The 19536-nt window shown below is 38.0% G+C and overlaps 1 protein-coding gene across 2 annotated transcripts in view; it reads right to left on the bottom strand.

The window, feature by feature from the left end:
- LOC135106785 (WD repeat-containing protein 35-like) overlaps positions 1-19536 on the bottom strand; it is a 106557-nt gene that overhangs the window by 25286 nt on the left and 61735 nt on the right. For both annotated transcript variants that reach the window (XM_064016092.1, XM_064016091.1), the window contains exons 17-22: positions 18932-19135; positions 18499-18642; positions 14901-15096; positions 14322-14534; positions 9046-9163; positions 4147-4308 (exon numbers count right to left, since the gene is read on the bottom strand). In XM_064016092.1, the coding sequence (XP_063872162.1) occupies positions 4147-4308; positions 9046-9163; positions 14322-14534; positions 14901-15096; positions 18499-18642; positions 18932-19135 (1037 nt within the window). The remainder of the gene's footprint in view (positions 1-4146; positions 4309-9045; positions 9164-14321; positions 14535-14900; positions 15097-18498; positions 18643-18931; positions 19136-19536) is intronic.

Genomic DNA, 19536 nt, shown 5'->3' with positions numbered 1-19536 from the left:
CTTTTTAACAAATTCATCATCTCTCCAGTAATTTTATCAATGTGTCCGCAATCAAATTTTCAGTAACTGTTACTCCCAAATCTATTTCTTCTTTTGACTTTTTTAATTTCACACCATCCATCTCATAATGATATTGTATTCTTTTCTTACTCTTATCAAACTCCATTACTTTACATTTACTTAAATTGAATTCCATTTGCCAAGATTTACTCCATCTATTTATCTTATTTAAATCATCTTGCAGTACCATACAGTCATTTACATTTTCTACCCTTCTCATCAGCTTAGCATTAACCACAAATAAGTTCATATAACTATTTATTTCTTCATTTATGTCATTTACATGTATTACAAACATTATCAGTCCCAACACTGACTCCTGTGGGACACCACTAGTTACTTTCAGCCAAGATGAATTTTGGTCTTGCATTACAGTTCTCATTTCTCTATCATCCAGATAATCCTCCATTGACTCCAGCAGTCTTCCTCCAATTTTTCCATAATTTTTATGATCTTCCATAGCAATCTTTGGTGTGGTAATTTGTCAAATGCTTTCTTCAAATCTAAGTAGACACCATCCATCCATCCGTCTCTCTCCTACATAATATCAACTACCCTTGAATAAAAGGACAATAAGTTCATGGAGCATGATCTTCCCCTCCTAAATCCAGATTGGCAATTTACTAAAACTTTATCTCTTTCCAAGTGTTCCATCCATCTTTCCTATATTATTCTTTCACTAAGTTTTCCTACAACACTAGTCAAGGACACTGGTCTATAATTTAGTGGGTTTTCCTTATTTCCTCCTTTGAGTATTGGTGTGACATTTTGCTCTTTTCCAATCTTCTGATACTCTTCCCTGTGATAGTGATGTCACCGCTAGACTGTGAATTTTATCAGCCAGTTGTTCTCTACATTCCTTCAATATCCAGTTTGATACTCTATCTGGACCAGATGCTTTATTTACATCAAGTTCTTCCATCATCTTAAGTATATTCCTCACCAACTCATCCCTTCCAGCATGAAACTCCCCTTCCACAGTAAATACCAATCAAAAACTATTGTTCATAACCTCTGCCATGTCCTCCTGTGCATCCTCTTAGATTTTTCCTTCAACTTTCAATCTTGATACACCTTCCTTCTTCTTCATCTTCCCATTAATATGTCTAAAAAATAGTTTGGGTTCACTTATACACTTATCTATTATATCTCTTTCATAGTTTCTTTTCCCCATTCTTATTATCTCAATGTACTTGTTTCTAACATCATTATATTACTCTCATCTGCTCTCAATTTTCCTCTTCTTCCATCTATTCCAAGCAATTTCTAGCCTCTTTGCATTTCGTATTGAACCATTCTTTACCCTTTCTACATCTTGCTCTTCCTCTAGGTACAAATATCTCCACAGAAGAATTGTATATTCTTATAAATTCATCCCATTTTTCCCAAACATCTTCTGCATCTTGAAAGTCTTTCCATTCCACAACAACAAAGTACTTTCTTAATTTTTCAAATTCAGCTTTACTATATTTAAATCTTTTCACCTTATGATTTTCATCAATTATTACATTTTCATTTTTCAAATTAAATTCTATCAACACAAGATCACTTTTACCTAAAGGGCTATCATAGTGTACAGTTTCAATAATTTCAATAATTTTTAGTAAAGACTAAATCAAGTCTTGATGGTTTATCTCTTCCACTATATCTCATATCACAATCAACCCAATGAGTAATCAAGTTTTCCACCACCCAGTTTAATAGTCTATTACTCCATGAGTTCTCACTTCCAGTAGTTGTCAATGTCTCCCAATTTATCTCCTTACAGTTAAAATCACCAACAATAACTATATCACTACATTCCATCTCTATCTTTTCAAGACATCTACCAACACATCTACCAACATCTCTTCATGCTCTTCTTTTCACCAACCATTGGTCATAGGTGGCACATACACTCCTACATAATTCATTATCCTTCCATTTCCACTTCTGACCATCACTTATAGAATTTCAGACTTGTCTTCACTTTTTATTACCTTTCCTACTTTAACACATTTTTTAGTCAGAATGATCACTCCACTTCCTCCCTTGTCACTCCTATTTCTCATCCATAAATCATATTTATCATCACCAATGTCAAGAGTTCCCCACTCATTTTTCAATTTTGTCTCACATAATACAACATGTGGTGCAGTTCTGCTTTACAACTCATTTAATTCCACTTTAGTTGACATTAATCCATTTACATTAGTATAACATACCTTATTTACTGTTTGATGTACCATTTCCTTATTCTCATATCTCTTGCTCTCCAGAAAACTTCTTCACCTCCATTTGTTGTTCATTTTTTTTGTTTAGCCTCACTTACTAGCTTCTTTTGCTTTAACCTTTCAGTCTCATCCATATCCTTGTTTATCCATACATTCTCATATTCTTCATCTCCAGACAACCTCCAAGACCCATTAATTACCTCTTCTGCTTGTAGCTGTGTTGCAAACCTTATTCTTATGGGTCTCATTTTTTCTTTTTCATATTTCCCAATTCTATGGAACTTTTCCCCTTGCTTTACTACCTGACTGTCTTCATCCGTCACTTTCTTCAGTAACTTATTCAACAGGTTCTTTTCCTTTTCCTCTCTTTGAATTCTGCTCACTATTTTCTCTTCCTTTAAACCAAATACAATTACTTGTTTATATTTTTCTACAGTATCTCTCACTAACTTTTTCTCTTCTTTTATAACATTTACCACTTTCTGTCTGAGGTTTTGTTTCTCATTTTCTTGTTGTTCTATTATTTTCTTTAGTGATTTTTCTCCAAATTTAAGTTCATTTAACCACTTATTTTGCCTCATTTCCACATCCTTTACACTTACCTTCATTTCCTCATTTCCTTTTTAAACAGTTTCTATTTTTCCTTTATTTTTTTCTTTAAACAGTCATTTTCTACCTTTAACTCCCCATTTTTAACTTCCATCTCTATCAACTTTGCTGTAATAATCACCAATTCCTCACCTGTCTCCTTCTGGTGTGCCTCCAATGTCTTTATTCTCTCCAATAACTTGTCCATCATTTCTTCCATATAAAAAATTTTTCTACACTGCAGTCTATAATTCAGTTCTCTTTCTTCACCAGTAAAATCTTCAAAGGACCCCCTTTCTTTCAGGCTGCCTCCCTCCCCCATGTTTGTCCAGAGTGTAAACAAACTAAACCAAACTTTCCTAGAGATGGGATAATTATACTCATGTACTGTTTCTCCCCTCCCTATTTACCACCTAAGTATTCCTGTGCCTTCATAACATATCTTGTTCCACCATGAACGATTTGTGTTTTTCTTTCCTTCTATATGCTGAGCACTAGGAAACACATCCTGTCAGCTCCGCCACCACCGTGTGTGTGCCACACTCTGTGTGTGTGTGTGATTCACCTACAGTCATCTGCTGGTCATACAGCCAGCCATTCCCCTATGGAAAGAGCTCAGAGCTCAAAGTGACCGATCTTTGGGTAGTACTGAGACCCCTGACACACCACACACCAAGACAGTAAGGTCACAACCCCTCATGTTACATCCCATACCTACTTGCTGCTAGGTGAACAGGGGCTACACACTAAGAGGCTTGCCCATTTGCCTCGCCGCACCCGGAATTCGAACACAGGCCTTCTTGGTTGTGAGCCGAGCGTGTCTTTTGTTCTCACATCTGGTGACACTGTGGCACTGCCATATCTAAAATTGTGTAAATATGTGTTTTGCCCTCACATCTGGAGTGATGTAGAATGTGGCACTGACATTTAGAGCTGTGTGTGTGTGTGTGTGTGTGTGTGTGTGTGTGTGTGTGTGTGTGTGTGTGTGTGTGTGTGTGTGTGTGTGTGTGTGTGTGTGTGTGTGTTTTGTTCTCACATCCAGTGTGATGCTGCAGTGCAGTGCCAAAGCATCTAGAACTGTGTGAGTGTGTTTTTTGCTCTCACATCTGGTGGTGCAGTGGTGTGGCACCACCACAGCAAGATGAAGACAGATATATAAATAGCAGTATCTTAGGTATAGTGCTACAATTAGTGAGACAATGAAAATTATTAAACTTCACCTCACATTCTTAACATTTCAGCATCACACAGACATAACAGGATTCTTAGTGGAATGTCTACATACCTTCATAAAGTTGTCGCTGAGCTAGGAGAAAAAAATGAAAAGCTTCTGCTCCTTTCCAAGGACTGTCCAACATACTGTTGTAGGAACCTGCTTTGTCTATATCTCCTGTGAGTCCTGGTCCATCATCAAACAGGCCCATCAAGGCTGCACTCCGACTTCCACCTGCAAGCACATAACCATAGCTACTAAAAACAGCTTATATATGAGTATGTGAGACATACTGTCTGAAGGGAGACAAATTGTAACATAGCATAAAATTGTGATATAAGCATAGTCTACATAGTCTAACTTTTCATCTCTCATTTTAGTCTAACCCTCTAACATTTCATTCTTAAGACTCCATTCAGTGTGATGTCTACAGCAGATGATGACCAGCTCCACTTGGCTATTGAGGCACAGCACATTCCTGGTCTTCCTCTGCTCCCCCCCCTCTCTCTCTCTCTCTCTCTCTCTCTCTCTCTCTCTCTCTCTCTCTCTCTCTCTCTCTCTCTCTCTCTCTCTCTCTCTCTCTCTCTCACACACACACACACACACACACACACACACACACACACACACACACAATTTAAACTGAACTTTTCACATGAAAAGATGATGAGCCAATAGATTTAAAAAATAGTCTAGTAATTTAAATATATGAGATATCTATATAGATATCATCTGAGGTTCACATATCAGGAAGGTGAACGAACTAAAGTGAGCTTTATGGAATATAAATGAAAATAATAAATGGCTGATAGAGGTCATCTGAAAGCTATGAAAGTGATGTAGTCAGGAAAGTTGCATCTTATAGATAGTAGGTAGAAAAAAAGTTGCATCTTATAGAGTGGAGGAAAAAAAAAGTTTTGAGTCATTTACTTACTAAGCTAATCATGTTCTTTATAGCCAGATCAGATATTATAAAAGCTCAGGTTATGCACTCCATAATGTATGAGTCATGCAATTCTTGTTGAGAGGGTTGTATGACAAATAAAATTCCTCTAACTAATGATGCTGAAAGTACTGCACATGATGCCAAATTTGAATTTTCATGATATTTTAGATAAACTTTCTCCTTTATAAAATTCTACAGACTAGATATCCTGATAATTGTCATTCCTTTGTACTTCATAACAGAACCAAATCAAGGAGTGGACACAATCATTTAAGCATATATCATGGAAGCATATAGCAGAAGATCCAACACAAGAAGTTGGACACTATTCTAGGAAGAGAAAGAATGTCAAGTCCAAGTCTACCTGCCAAAAAAACAAATCCAAGAACCCTAATTTATTATTATTATTATTTATTTATTTTTTTATTTTTTTTTTAAGGAAAAGCATTACAACATTGACTTGAAAAGAATTTAAAGATGTCATCATGAATAGCTGAAAAAAACTCAAATCTCATTATACAAGAAAAAGTAATTGTATTTTGCAAGAAGTATGAAGCTAGTACACTACTAGCTTCATGAACTGAAGACAGTCATATAAAGCAATGACAATATAGCCAAAACACCTTCCCATAAAATTACCATGGTACAATGCCTCTGAATTTTGCATTTCATATGTAGAGCAGTATATTTTTTTCTAGCTTAAGGTATCTGACATCTCAGTGCAGACCTTCTCACCAGCTAAGTAGGTAGTGAGGGCCACAAGTCTTTTCAGAAGGGCATCAAGGGTGCAAGGAGTCAATTTAACCCTCAGCATCCAGAAATATGGAATGGTAATCTTTCCAAATATAGTTAGGAAATCATTCACAATTGTTTTCTTCTGATTACAATGCTTTATCTTACTGCTATGGTGCCTAATTTGAAAAATGCAAGCCTCTTCTTTCTCATGGCATCAGTGAGAAGCAATTTCCTAGCAGTAATGTATCTGGCAGCTGTAAATCTTTTTGAAGCTTTTTTCTGAATAGTATGAACTGCAACATTTTCAAACTATGACGAAGTTCTTGAGCAACAGCACTGACAATTGAGAATTCATGAACATTTTTCATTACAAAAGATTATCTATGACTATAGTAGTCATGTAGCTAGAGATATTTTTTTATAAGTAGGAATCACGTCTTGGAGACATCCACTACCAGGAGACAATCTTATACAATAAAACACACTGTCAGTCTGTCTGTCTGTATGTGGGTGTGTCTGCTTTTCAAGGAAAAACCACTGAATTGATTATGATGAAATTTAGTATGGGGGTCTCCCTTGATCCGGAGAGTGACAATAGCTATGTCTTAACTATTTCCAACCCAAAACCATTATATTATTCAGGCAAATCTGTCACTGTAAATGAATTCTTGATGGTGGCACTAGGTATACTGTAACCCATTGCTGATGGTGGCACCAAGCATTCACTGTTAGCTTGGATTTTTGATGGTGGAGAAAGGTATAAATGGAGCATTCATTGTCAGCTTGAGTTGAATCCCATCAACCAACTGATTCCTTCAGTATATTGTTGAATTTTCTGTGATATAGAGGTCTCCAACGAATTCATCTTTCAAGTAGAATTCATCAATTCACCAATATTATGAATTGCAAACAGAAGCAAGCATAACATACATTTAACTTCAAGAGATAGTTAATAATTTTTGCCGAACAAACAATTGACTTAGGGTGATAAACCATGCTTTGGAGAGCCAAATTTTACCCAGGCAACGCCAGATAATTCTGCTAGTATTCACATAATGATGTGCTGTGTCCTCCATAAATACAAAAATCCTTGATAGGATAAAGGTTTTCTTTCCTTGTAGAAGTTTGCAAGTTTAATAAAATATTATCACAAGATAGCTCTGTTATCCTGGGTACTTGGCAATGGAGCAACCCTCATGCACACTTCCCTGATGGCCTCCAGGAAAGCTCTCAAGCCCTTACTAGCTACTGAACCAATGAAAAATTCTGTGTTGAGATGTCAAATATCACAAGCTAGAAAAATTGCACTGCTTTGCATGGAAAATGCAGAACTCCTAGGCACCACATTATCACAGCGATTTCAATGAAAGCTGCCTTGATTTTTCTGATGGTGAATGTACATTCATGGGCCTTAAAACACAAAAAACATGTGCTGGGAAACCACCTAAATTCTGCAGATTCCACTCAAGATCCCCCCAAAAGATCATAAAGAAATAGGATCATGATATGGAATATATTTAGTGGGAAGAAAGAATGGATAGATGTACGGTCAACGACACTCGCAATAAGAATTCCAGCCGACGTGAGCGTCACACTGCACAAACTGGCAACTCACTCCTCCTCAGTCTGAAAAAGGGAAAAATAACTACATGGCAACTTAGGTTAGTCCCTGATATGTTGTTGAAAGCACAGAGTAATAATGGATTTAGTGTTTGACATATTGACATAAGTTATCTTTTGTGACTGCTCCTTGCTTTGGCTAAGAAAATGGGTGTTTGTTTAAAACGAGGTGTTCTACTGAGGTGATGTGTGATGCCTGGAAAATATAAAGACCACAATTACATAATACTGATGTTAGAGTTTCACTAGACGGGTGAAACAAATTGAAAAATACACCACATAACTATTATGAGGGAAAAGACTCTGTGAATGTGTTGGTGAAGAAATGGAGCAATAAGGGACACCAGGATGTGCCTCACCACAAATATAGTGGTGAGCCACCCAAAAATGTTTGACAATATCTTGTATGGTACCAAGAGACAAAATAAAGGTATATCCTCAGCTTACAGCAAAACAACTATAAAAACAAACTTTCTGGGGCACCCCACCACTATCTTTGTGGTGAGGCACATCCTGGTGTCCCTCATCACTCCATTTCTTCACCAACGCACTCAGTCTTTTCACTAGCAATAGTTATATGGTGTACTTTCTATTCATTTCACCATTTCAGTGAAACTCTAACATTCACACTATGTAATTGTGGCCTGCATATTTTCCAGGCATCACACATCACCTTAATAGAACACTTTGTTTAAAACAAACACAGCTGCTTTGTGAGCCAAAGCAAGGAGTGGTCACAAAAAATAACTTTCCCTTGTGTCAACATGTCAAACACTGAATCCATTATTCTATGCTTTCAAAAACATATGAGGGACTAAACTAAATTGCCACATAGTTATTTTCTCCTGGCATATATTTTTTTTCAGACCAAGGAGGTGTAAGTTGCCAGTTTGTGCAATGTGACACTCACATCGGCAGGAGTTCTAATTGAGAGTGTCGCTGACTGTAATTCCTTCCTAAAAATGTTGTGATGAATGGGAAACACTGTATGACATTTTAAAACAATATATGATCTCTTTGAAAACCTGAAAGGTCTTTGCTGCTTCTTTCCTAAACCCCCTGGCTAGATCCATTTCCTAAGAACAGATACTGGGAAACTGCACCTGCCTATCTCCATATTGGACACACACGTCTCACACATTCCTACTTAATGTCACATTCTCCACCACCTCTCTGTACAACCTGTAATGTTCACATCTCTGTACATCATATCCTATCATGTCCCTGCTATGCAACAGCACTCACTAGTGCCTTCCCTCACCTGTCTACCCTTTGCCAAGACCCTACTCAATCTGACATTTTATCTGAATCCTGCTTGTTTTCTTCATATACTTTAATATCCTTCCTTCAACATACCTGCCTTCTCCCATCCTTGTGACACCACCTCTTTTCTCTTTATAACTCCTGATCCACTACATTCACAATAGTATTATATGACCATTTATGTCTAGCACACATATCTTTTTGGTTACATTACTTCTTTCCTAAACATGGCAGTGCCCCATGTCACAAGAGACAACCAGGGACAATATGGCTGAAGTAGACTTACTTCCTTCCCTCCCTTACATAAAATTAGTATCTCATTTCACCATTTCCAGCAACAGTGTTAGTGAAATAGCAGGCCATAATTTTTTTTTCATCAAATACTGCATAAAGAAATCTCCACATACCCTCCTTCATGGTCTCCTTCATCTTCAGGTTGTGTTCCTGAACAAGCTGAGCAGCCAATAGATAAATTTTCTTTACACGTAGAGGATGTGCCTTCTTTTTGCCTTCCTCTTCTGCAATCTTAAAAAAAAAACAGAGTATGTAAGAAATACACACTCATTATCATCACATTTTCTGAAATGTTTCCAGCCCTATGGAAGGTATTAAGGTAAGTTCAGGAAAAAGAGTAAGTAGAATGCATGATTACTGTCAACATATATTTTTCTTATTTAAACCTATTTAAAAGATATAGGGGGATGCTATACGGTACTAGGTGAGTCTTCAGAGGATATAACATTTAAACAGAGTTGTATTCAATATAAATTCAACTTGTTGTAAAAATTATGTCAATAATAAAATGTTAGTGGTGTGAAAGAAGGCATTAGAGAAAGAAAAGTACATAAAGGAGATAGAAGGATAATGACAAGTATATGTGGGTGAAGAGACAGGTAAAGGATTTTGAGGGACTGCTGAATATACAAAAGATAGAGTGCCTGAGATCACAGCACTATGAATGGTGAAAGGAGTATTAGAAGTAAATCAATCATTAGAAGTAAATCAATCACTGATAAAAAAAAAAAAAGGATGTGCAAAAGGCAATGAAGATGAAAAACCAGCAATGCTGCAGGCTTGCATGAATAGTGGTGTGACTGTTGCTGAGTGGTTAGTATGACTGCTCAGTGAATGCCTCATGAGAAATATGGTTGACTAAATGCATATGTGGTCCCTTTGTAAAAGGATCAGGATGACAAGCATGAATGGGATAATACTACAGATAGAATTCTCTTTTGACATCATAGATGAGCGGTATAGTATGATCTTAAAAGGAATCACAGATGGTACAAATGACGTGATCTGTGAAGAGAAGAATAAAAGAATAAATTGATTAATTGATTGGCTATTGACTGTTTATTCAATTTTTATTATGTAATTAATAAAATATAACCATGTAATGAATGGTGCAAATGCTGAAATTCCCAACTTTGTGATGACAAATGAATCTTGATAAATATTTGCAATAAACAACAAACAACTTAGGCAACACTAAGTGCATGTACACTAAACCCCGCCTAAGTCGCAGCCAAATTCTGCATCACATTCTGACCCTCTTCCCTTTTCCAGAGATCTCCATTCTTGGAGACTTCAATGTTCACCACCAGGTTTGGCTTTCCTCTCCCTTCACTGACCATCCTGGTGAACTAGCCTACAACTATGCTATCCTCCATGACCTAGAGCAATTGGTGCAACACCCTACTCGTATTCCTGACCGTATTGGAGATACGCCCAATATTCTTGACCTTTTCCTGACCTCTAATCCTTCTGCTTATGCTGTCACCCTTTCTTCTCCGTTGGGCTCCTCCGATCACAATCTCATATCTTTATCTTGTCCTATCACTCCAATCCCTCCTCAGGATCCCCCTAAGCGAAGGTGCCTCTGGCGTTTTGCCTCTGTTAGTTGGGGGGACCTGAGGAGGTATTTTGCTGATTCTCCTTGGAATGACTACTGCTTCCGTGTCAGAGACCCGTCTTTGTGTGCTGAGCGCATAACAGAGGTGATAGTGTCTGGCATGGAGGCATACATTCCTTGGTTTAACACAGCTTGTTCTCGTGCTATACATGATAGAGAGGTGGCCCACAAAAGGTACTTAAGCCTTCCATCACCAGAATCTCATGCACTTTTTATTTCTGCCCGGAACCATGCCAAGTCTGTTCTCCAACTAGCCAAAAACTCATTCATTAACAGAAAATGTCAAAACCTTTCAAGATCTAACTCCCCTCATGATTTCTGGCATCTAGCCAAAAATATCTCCAATAACTTTGCTTCTTCTTCTTTCCCTCCTCTATTTCAACCAGATGGCACCACTGCTATCACATCTATTTCTAAAGCTGAACTGTTTGCTCAAACCTTTGCTAAAAACTCTATCTTGGATGATTCTGGGCTTGTTCCTCCCTCTCCTCCACCCTCTGACTACTTCATGCCACCTATTAAAATTCTTCACAATGATGTTTTCCATGCCCTCGCTGGCCTAAACCCTCGGAAGGCTTATGGACCTGATGGGGTCCCTCCTATTGTTCTCCGAAACTGTGCCTCCGTGCTTGCACCTTGCCTAGTCAAACTCTTTCAGCTCTGTCTGTCAACATCTACCTTTCCTTCTTGTTGGAAGTTTGCCTACATTCAACCTGTTCCTAAAAAGGGTGACCGTTCTAATCCCTCAAACTACCGTCCTATTGCTTTAATTTCCTGCCTATCTAAAGTTTTACAATCTATCCTCAACAGGAAGATTCTTAAACATCTATCACTTCACAACCTTCTGTCTGATCGCCAGTATGGGTTCCATCAATGCTGCTCTACTGGTGATCTTCTGGCTTTCCTTACTGAGTCTTGGTCATCCTCTTTTAGAGATTTTGGTGAAACTTTTGCTGTTGCCTTGGACATATCAAAAGCTTTTGATAGAGTCTGGCACAAAGCTTTGATTTCCAAACTACCCTCCTACAGTTTCTATCCTTCTCTCTGTAACTTCATCTCAAGTTTCCTTTCTGACTGTTCTATTGTTGCTGTGGTAGACGGTCACTGTTCTTCTCCTAAATCTATTAACAGTGGTGTTCCTCAGGGTTCTGTCCTGTCACCCACTCTCTTCTTATTATTCATTAATGATCTTCTAAACCAAACTTCTTGTCCTATCCACTCCTATGCTGATGATACCACCCTGCACTTTTCCACGTCTTTTCATAGACGTCCAACCCTTCAGGAGGTAAACATATCACACAGGGAAGCCACAGAACGACTGACTTCTGATCTTTCTAAAATTTCTGATTGGGGCAGAGCAAACTTGGTATTGTTCAATGCCTCAAAATCTCAATTCCTCCATCTATCAACTCGACACAACCTTCCAGACAACTATCCCCCCTTCTTCAATGACACTCAACTGTCCCCCTCTTCTACACTGAACATCCTCGGTCTGTCCTTTACTTATAATCTGAACTGGAAACTTCACATCTCATCTCTAGCTAAAACAGCTTCTATGAAGTTAGGTGTTCTGAGACATCTCTGCCAGTTTTTCTCCCCCCCCCCAGCTGCTAACTCTGTACAAGGGCCTTATCTGTCCATGTATGGAGTATGCTTCACATGTCTGGGGGGGTTCCACTCATACTGCTCTTCTAGACAGGGTGGAATCAAAAGCTTTTCATCTCATCAACTCCTCTCCTCTAACTGACTGTCTTCAGCCTCTCTCTCACTGCCACAATGTTGCATATCTAGCTGTCTTCTACCGCTATTTTCATGCTATCTGCTCTTCTGATCTTGCTAACTGCATGCCTCCCCTCCTTCCATGGCCTCGCTGCACAAGACTTTCTTCTTTCTCTCACCCCTATTCTGTCCACCTCTCTAACACTAGAGTTAACCAGTATTCTCAATCACTCATATCTTTCTCTGGTAAACTCTGGAACTCTCTGCCTGCTTCTGTATTTCCACCTTCCTATGACTTGAATTCCTTCAAGAGGGAGGTTTCAAGACACTTATTCATCAATTTTTGACCACTGCTTTGACCCTTTTATGGGACTGGCATTTCAGTGGGCATTTTTTTTTATTAGATTTTTGTTGCCCTTGGCCAGTGTCTTTCCTACATAAACATAAACAAAAAAAAACAAAAAAAAAATATCTCAGATATCAGATAAGACAGACACTTTCGTGCCCTCAGATGAGTGTTGGATCTCTCGAATTGTCACCCAAGATATATGGGGAAAGTTGGACACTTGTGTGCTTGGATAGATACCCTGATGTAAGTAATTTTGGCTTGATAGTTTCTCAGACTGTTCCTCAAGATATACGTGGGAAGCTGGAGACTCAGATAGACATTGGATATGCATCTAATGCACTATGCTACTGTAGAGCATCCAAATGAAGGAACAGGAGAAAATAACCACTGACTGAAACACAATTACAAGAACAGAAAAAACTGCAGTGAAGTGTATGGTGCCATTGAAAGAGGTAAGTATGGGAGATGCTGTGATGCAATCAATGCTGTCAGTGCTTAAGAAAAAAAATTTTCAAGATGGGAACCAGAAAAGATGTATAAATATTCAAATATTAAATACTGAATACTAGATACATTATTTAAATATTGAATCTGAATTTTTTCCCCTATATAGTGCATTATACATAACCATTTGGTGTTCACAATAGTATGGACACTGAAAACACTGCCCACTCTCTGTACAGCCTTTGTCCTGCTGTGTCATGCACAACTGTTGTTCCTGCCTGACTCCTGCTGTGTTTGCTGGTCTTCACAATGGCTCCTAAGGCTGCACCTAGTTTTCCCATGACAACTCAGTTTTTTTTTATATCTCAGACTGGTGTTTCCCCTAATTAATCCAACTTAGGCAAGGTTTATTGTAATGAACTTATAAAATGCTATGTATATAAATATGCCCATGGTGTCTTTTTAGATGTATTTTCTTTTTCTATTTAAAAAAACAGAATAGGAAAATGCATCTTACTCTTAAGAATCAAGAGGGAATTTCCTTCACATGGGGACAGAAATATAGTGAGCAATGGTGATAAAAAAAAAAAGAAAATATAATTGCTAGAATGCAAAGAATTACTAAATCAAAAACAATTACAAATCAGGAAACACTTACTTGAGTCAGGAAATGCACTATATTCCTAGCTCCTAACAAACTGAATCACTAGTGTCAATGCTGCAAATTCTGTAATGTGTACACATACTATCAAATAAATAGCAAAGAGAGAGAACACTAGGCATGATGGCACAAGTGTAGTCAGTCAATCTGACACACTGGCCTAAGGTCAACCCACAGAAGGATTACTTCACTTCCAAGTACTAAACCCAATTGAAGTGAAGGCTTTAAATGCCTTATATAGTGTAAAGCAATAACTTGACCTTGATATAAATAATTTTGCTTGGATATTTTTAAGGATACAGCTCTTACATAAATCAAAGATTACTGGGAATCATGAACTAGGAGAAAACAATAAACTAAAATGCAGAGGACAGTGCATCACTAATAGGAGATTAACACATTTTGTTTTAGGTTAAAATGATGGAGAACATGTTAGCTTAAAATGATAGAGAACATCAAGTACTGAAGATCCCTATTTTCCCTTATGGGATTGGACACCTTCCAAGTCTCTCAGTTTTTTTTAGTCATAGACAATCTCTTCTCTGATGTCAAAATGGATACTTATGATTCTTAAATATCAACTACTCAATATACTCACCTGATATAATAATTTTGCAGCATCAAGAAGCTTGTCTGCTTTGCGATAAAGTTCAATGGCTTGTAAACGGTTGCCTTTCTCCAAGAGATGTGAAGCATAGCGAGCCAGGAGGGCACTTATTTCCGTCACATTATGCTGCTTTGCAAGTTCCACAGCTTCATGCCACTGATTCAGAGCCACACAAGTATCAATAGCAGACTTAATACGATTGCACTGGAAAAAAAACATGAAACATAAGGACTTCACTTTCTATCACTGTTGATCTATCTCCATATCAGACTGACATTCCCCTTAACAATAATTGCCATGACAGTATGTCATTCCTCATCTCAGTGTCAGGGCAAGAGTTCATGGGAGGAGATCTTCAGTTCCTTTTCTCCATTCATCTCAACAGCCTTTTACATCATACATGATACACAACAACAATTTTCTTCCCACCTCAGTAAAGACTGTGACTGTCTGAAGGTCATAGTGTGCCTCCATGATAAATTTGATCTCTAACTTCTAAAACTATGGTTTTGAACCATAAATTTACATTATCTTCATCCGAGCCTCAACAGCACTTGAATATTATCTCACCTTCATATATGCGGCAACAGCTTGTTGAGACATTCCTACACTGGTGAACATCTCTGCAATGGTTGGTAAGAGGGAAGAGTTTTCAGGCAATGAGCGTACAAGAGATTCTAAAGACTCAAAATCTTCCAGTTGATAGTAGCATCTACTCAGCATTTCATGATTATGTGCAGCTTCAAACTGTTTTACAGCATCATCCCTGTGAATGTATAAACATGCATCAGATGTGCATTTTTTTAATTTCTTTTATTTATTCTTTTAATTCAAGTTCCCCAGCTAAGTCAGCCTCCTGAAAGAAGACTGGTTTTGGCATCTGGGAACTATTAGCACACATGGACACCCATCCTAACTTCAGATTGTAATCAGTATTAAAACCCATGCACCTGAGGACTAATCAGTTCCCATGTGTGTGTGTGGCACCATTGTACCATAGCAATCCCAACAGTACATGCACAATAAAGTCATAAAATACAAAAGCACTAGAATTATTACAAATATGTAATCCTATACTTGAAGTACACTGAGTACAGAAAGTGTTGATATCGAAAAGGCAATATCATTATTACAAAAGGTAAGTGAAGAAGACTTAAAAGCTTCCTCCCTGGGATATGAAAGGGCTGTTGCTTTACAGCACTATCTGGGAACTGTCTACTTGTAGAGTGGACAACACTGGAGCTGAGTCAAAGGCACATGGATAGCAATAATTGGATTATTGTCTCTGTATGTGATGAGTAACCTCAACAAATTTAAACACTAATTATGCCATAATTTGTTTCTCTCCTACTTCCTCATTATCCCCAAGGTGACTACAAACAAGAATAAACACAAGGTGGTATTTTCATACAAAGCTGCTGATCACAATTTCACTGAAGTCAATGTTATGACTGGTGAAGAGGTTCTATAACAATGGGGATATCACCATACCCAGCCAATTTCCCAAACCTGGTAGGTCTTGAATAATAGCTATCAGGACCCATGCACTAACTATCAGGCTGGTTAGCAAAGATCCAAGGGTAACATCATGGGATTTGAAAAAGAAAAAGTTATTAGCCAATATGTCTGTCAAAAGTGTGCAGTAAGTGTTCCATGACTACAAGTTATTGTGTTACAACCCAGGTTCAGTCCACTCAATAGCTGCCACTACACTTCGGTCAGCTTTCCCTAGACTACCTCCTTCTAGTCTAAAGAGGGCATAAACACAATGAATCCAGACCCTTCCTGGTTGTCTCAAACTATCAAAACTGAGGTCGCCATTTAGTTTAAACCCCCCTGACTGAGAAGGGAATATAACAAACACCAAACAATCTCCTACTTGCTGAGAAAGAATCACAAAACACGTGCCAGGGGGACACAACTAAGAGAAAGGACACACAGGGATAAGGCTTATAATATCATGTGGACAACCTCCTACATAACAGCCAAACCCACATCCAATAAAACATTATATCCTCCTGTACGTGAATACTCTACCAGCAGTCTCCTACAAGACTACAAGAAGCTACGCATATGCAAGGCTATAAAATTCTCTGGCTTCAGAGCTTCCAGCAGCCAGCTCTGAATGCCAGTTGCATTTAACAGTAATGACACAAGTACATAACAACTGACAGGGTCTGAGATGGTCAGAAAACCACACCCAGGCTCCCAACACAACACAAACCACTAGGATGCAGTGATGAAGAGAGTAAGACTTACAGTCCACCAAAATTCGACTGACACCACACTCAGCCAAGCTCATGACTGGTGCTTATCCTACCTAGTAGGGCAGGGGCATATTGCCACTAACACCCAGGCAATAGTTATTAGTAATGGCCCTCCAAATTATCCCAACTGAACAAAGGAAGCAGCCACACATCCTCAGACATGTGGGTTGATTCACATGACAAGAGGGAGGGAGAGGAATGGGAAAGGGACAGGGAGATGGCAGCTAGCCAGCACACTCACCCCATGCAGACACAAGCTCACCCTAAAAAGTCTAGTCTTGCAAAATTTATTGTTCACTTATGTAAGGGAATGGATGAAATTTAAGGAATCTATGGAGGAGGCCAACCCTCCTATTATTTTATATATTGAGCTCAACATGAGTGGCAAAGGAAAGTTAACAAAATAATATGGGAAGACTAGGTAGGATTTTTAAAATAAACTGGGAAGTGCAGGTAGGCATTCATCGTGCATCAGGCATCTTCTGTTTTTCTCTCACTCTTTGTCTGCTTATTTTCTATTTCTTTCTCTTTGTTTTCTCTCTCTCTCTCCTCTCTACTGTTCCACTTATAACATTTTTTTTTTTGTAAAAATGCTGTTACATGCATTACAGAAGCCTAAGAGGGTAAGTTTTGTAAAAAGTATTTTAAAATGGAGTGAAGAACAATGGAAAACCACAATCTTTACTGTCACAGGTACACACTTCATCACACACACAATGCAGACCACACAGCAATCCTTAAATGCACCCCTAAATTCATAAAACACCCATTCTTGTTTATGATTAATTTATGTTTTATATATTATGGAATCAGTGAGCTAGTGACTCTTCATGTTAATGAAAAAGTGAACCAGAACAATTATTTAGATCTCTTGTAATGTGCATTGCTGCTGGGGTGAAATTAAGGGTTCCTCACTCTTGGCTTCTTGCCTTAACAACTATGTGCATCATATAACAGTGACATACAAGCTTCATTTACCTGCAACAGATTGGTTCAAGAAAATGGGAATGGACTGATAACAAGGATAGGGAAAGAGATGAAGACCAGAGAAGAAAACCAGATAAATTACAAAGTCCATATATATACTAGAAAATGAAAATTGAATTATTGGTGAACTCATTTTTTACAACAATAGCAATGAAATATAAGAAACACTATACATTTTTGGAGAAGAAAAAGTACAAGAAAATTAAGTGATATTTAGGGAAAACAATAGAGCAAGTCCAGGGGAGCCGCCGTGGTACAGTGGAACCGCGCGCGCTTTGGGGGCAAAGTGGTCATCAGGCGCACGGGTTCGAATCCTGGCTACGGTCCGAGGGTAGGAAGGGCATCCACTCGGGGTAACGGTTCCCAAAATGCCAAATCCAAAAGTCCTTCATCAGGAGGCACTGTCTCAGCCCTAACAGACTAGGGAAAACTAGACGTAAAAAAAAAAAAAAAAAAAAAAAAAAAAAAAAAAAAAAAAATAGAGCCAGTCCAGATTGCTTCAGGGAGATGCTATTGCAAAGGCTAAACCTACCAACCTTCAACCAAAACCAGAACTAGCAGCCCTTCTTAGCATCATGTCTTCAAAGCAAGGTGAAAGGGGAGAAACAGAGTTTATGAGGAAGAGGAATAAGAGGAGAATAGAGAATAAAGGGATTACAGCATGCAAGGGCACAAAGAAATGGAAACCCTTCTATCACACCGATTCCTTATGAAGAGTTCTGAAGAACAGCTGTCAGATACAAATATGGAGATAGAAAGACTTATCTTCAAGATTTATGCAAAACTGACAATCAGTAACATGGGTTGCTTAAATTCTGTAGCTCTGATGTTTAAGTTAGTAATAGCTGTAATATATTCAGACTTACAAACTTGAGCAACATAGCACGTATAGAACACACACAGTGATCACTAACCACTTGTGTCTGTCTGCATAATAATGACCAATGTTGTTTAGAGCTTCTTCCATCTGCACATCATCCCCAAATGATCCAGATTTGAGTAGCTGAGCAACTCTGAACCAGTCCCCTAACTTGCGGCGAAGGGAAATAGCAAGATCCCTGTAACAGTAAGGCAGGCTTAAAGAAAGTGGCTAGCCAAAATGATTAATGTAAGATATCATGAAAAACCAAACAAATGTGATTAAAAACAAATTAGCTGAAGACATTTTAAGGATAAATTAATAGAATACATTTTACTGATATCTTCAATCATTCTTGGGCATGAAAGCATTCTTACAATTAATATCAACAATCCATAAACAACTAACTTTTGCATTAACATGAACACGAAATTCACGAAACACAAATGAAATCATCACACATAATAATGATATTCTGAGTGACTAACCTGCGATCCACTTCCAGGTACAACCTTTCTGCTTCTTCAAAATCTTTGAAGTATGCTGCCACTTCTGCTTTCCTTAGGGGTTCATTCTGAATGTTTGTGATTCTCTTTACTAACTGTATTCCTGGATAATCCTTGCATCGGACAAAAGCCGCTTCAGCATTTTTGAGGTCCTGTTTTTCCAAGGCAGCTTCAGCTAATAAACGCCTGGAATACAGTTTCTTGAGATAAAGTTAAAAATATATTTTTGAATGCATTCTATACTTAAGACATAAAAGCATTGCTGGGAATCACATATGATATTCCAAAGAACAACACAAAACCATGACACTAACCCTATAACTGATCAAATCTTGGCAAAAATAAATAATTGCATCTAGCATAGTACAAACAATAGCAATGATAGTATAATCTATTTTTTTGTTTTTTACACATTACTGATATGCTATAGTTATGATACATGGCTAGAACAAGCTGCTACAATGCCCCACTGTTCTCTCATGTTTTACCAAATGTATATTTATGATGCAGAAACATTCAGAGAAAGCTAACCTGCTAGCCAACTCAATTATTATAACATAAAAAATTATCAGCCTATGGAGTGTGCT

Source organism: Scylla paramamosain, chromosome 14 (genome assembly GCF_035594125.1).
Source record: "Scylla paramamosain isolate STU-SP2022 chromosome 14, ASM3559412v1, whole genome shotgun sequence".
Lineage (NCBI taxonomy): Eukaryota > Metazoa > Arthropoda > Malacostraca > Decapoda > Portunidae > Scylla > Scylla paramamosain.
The sequence above is the reverse complement of the archived record's forward strand: the minus strand, read 5'-3'. Positions and strand labels throughout refer to the sequence as shown.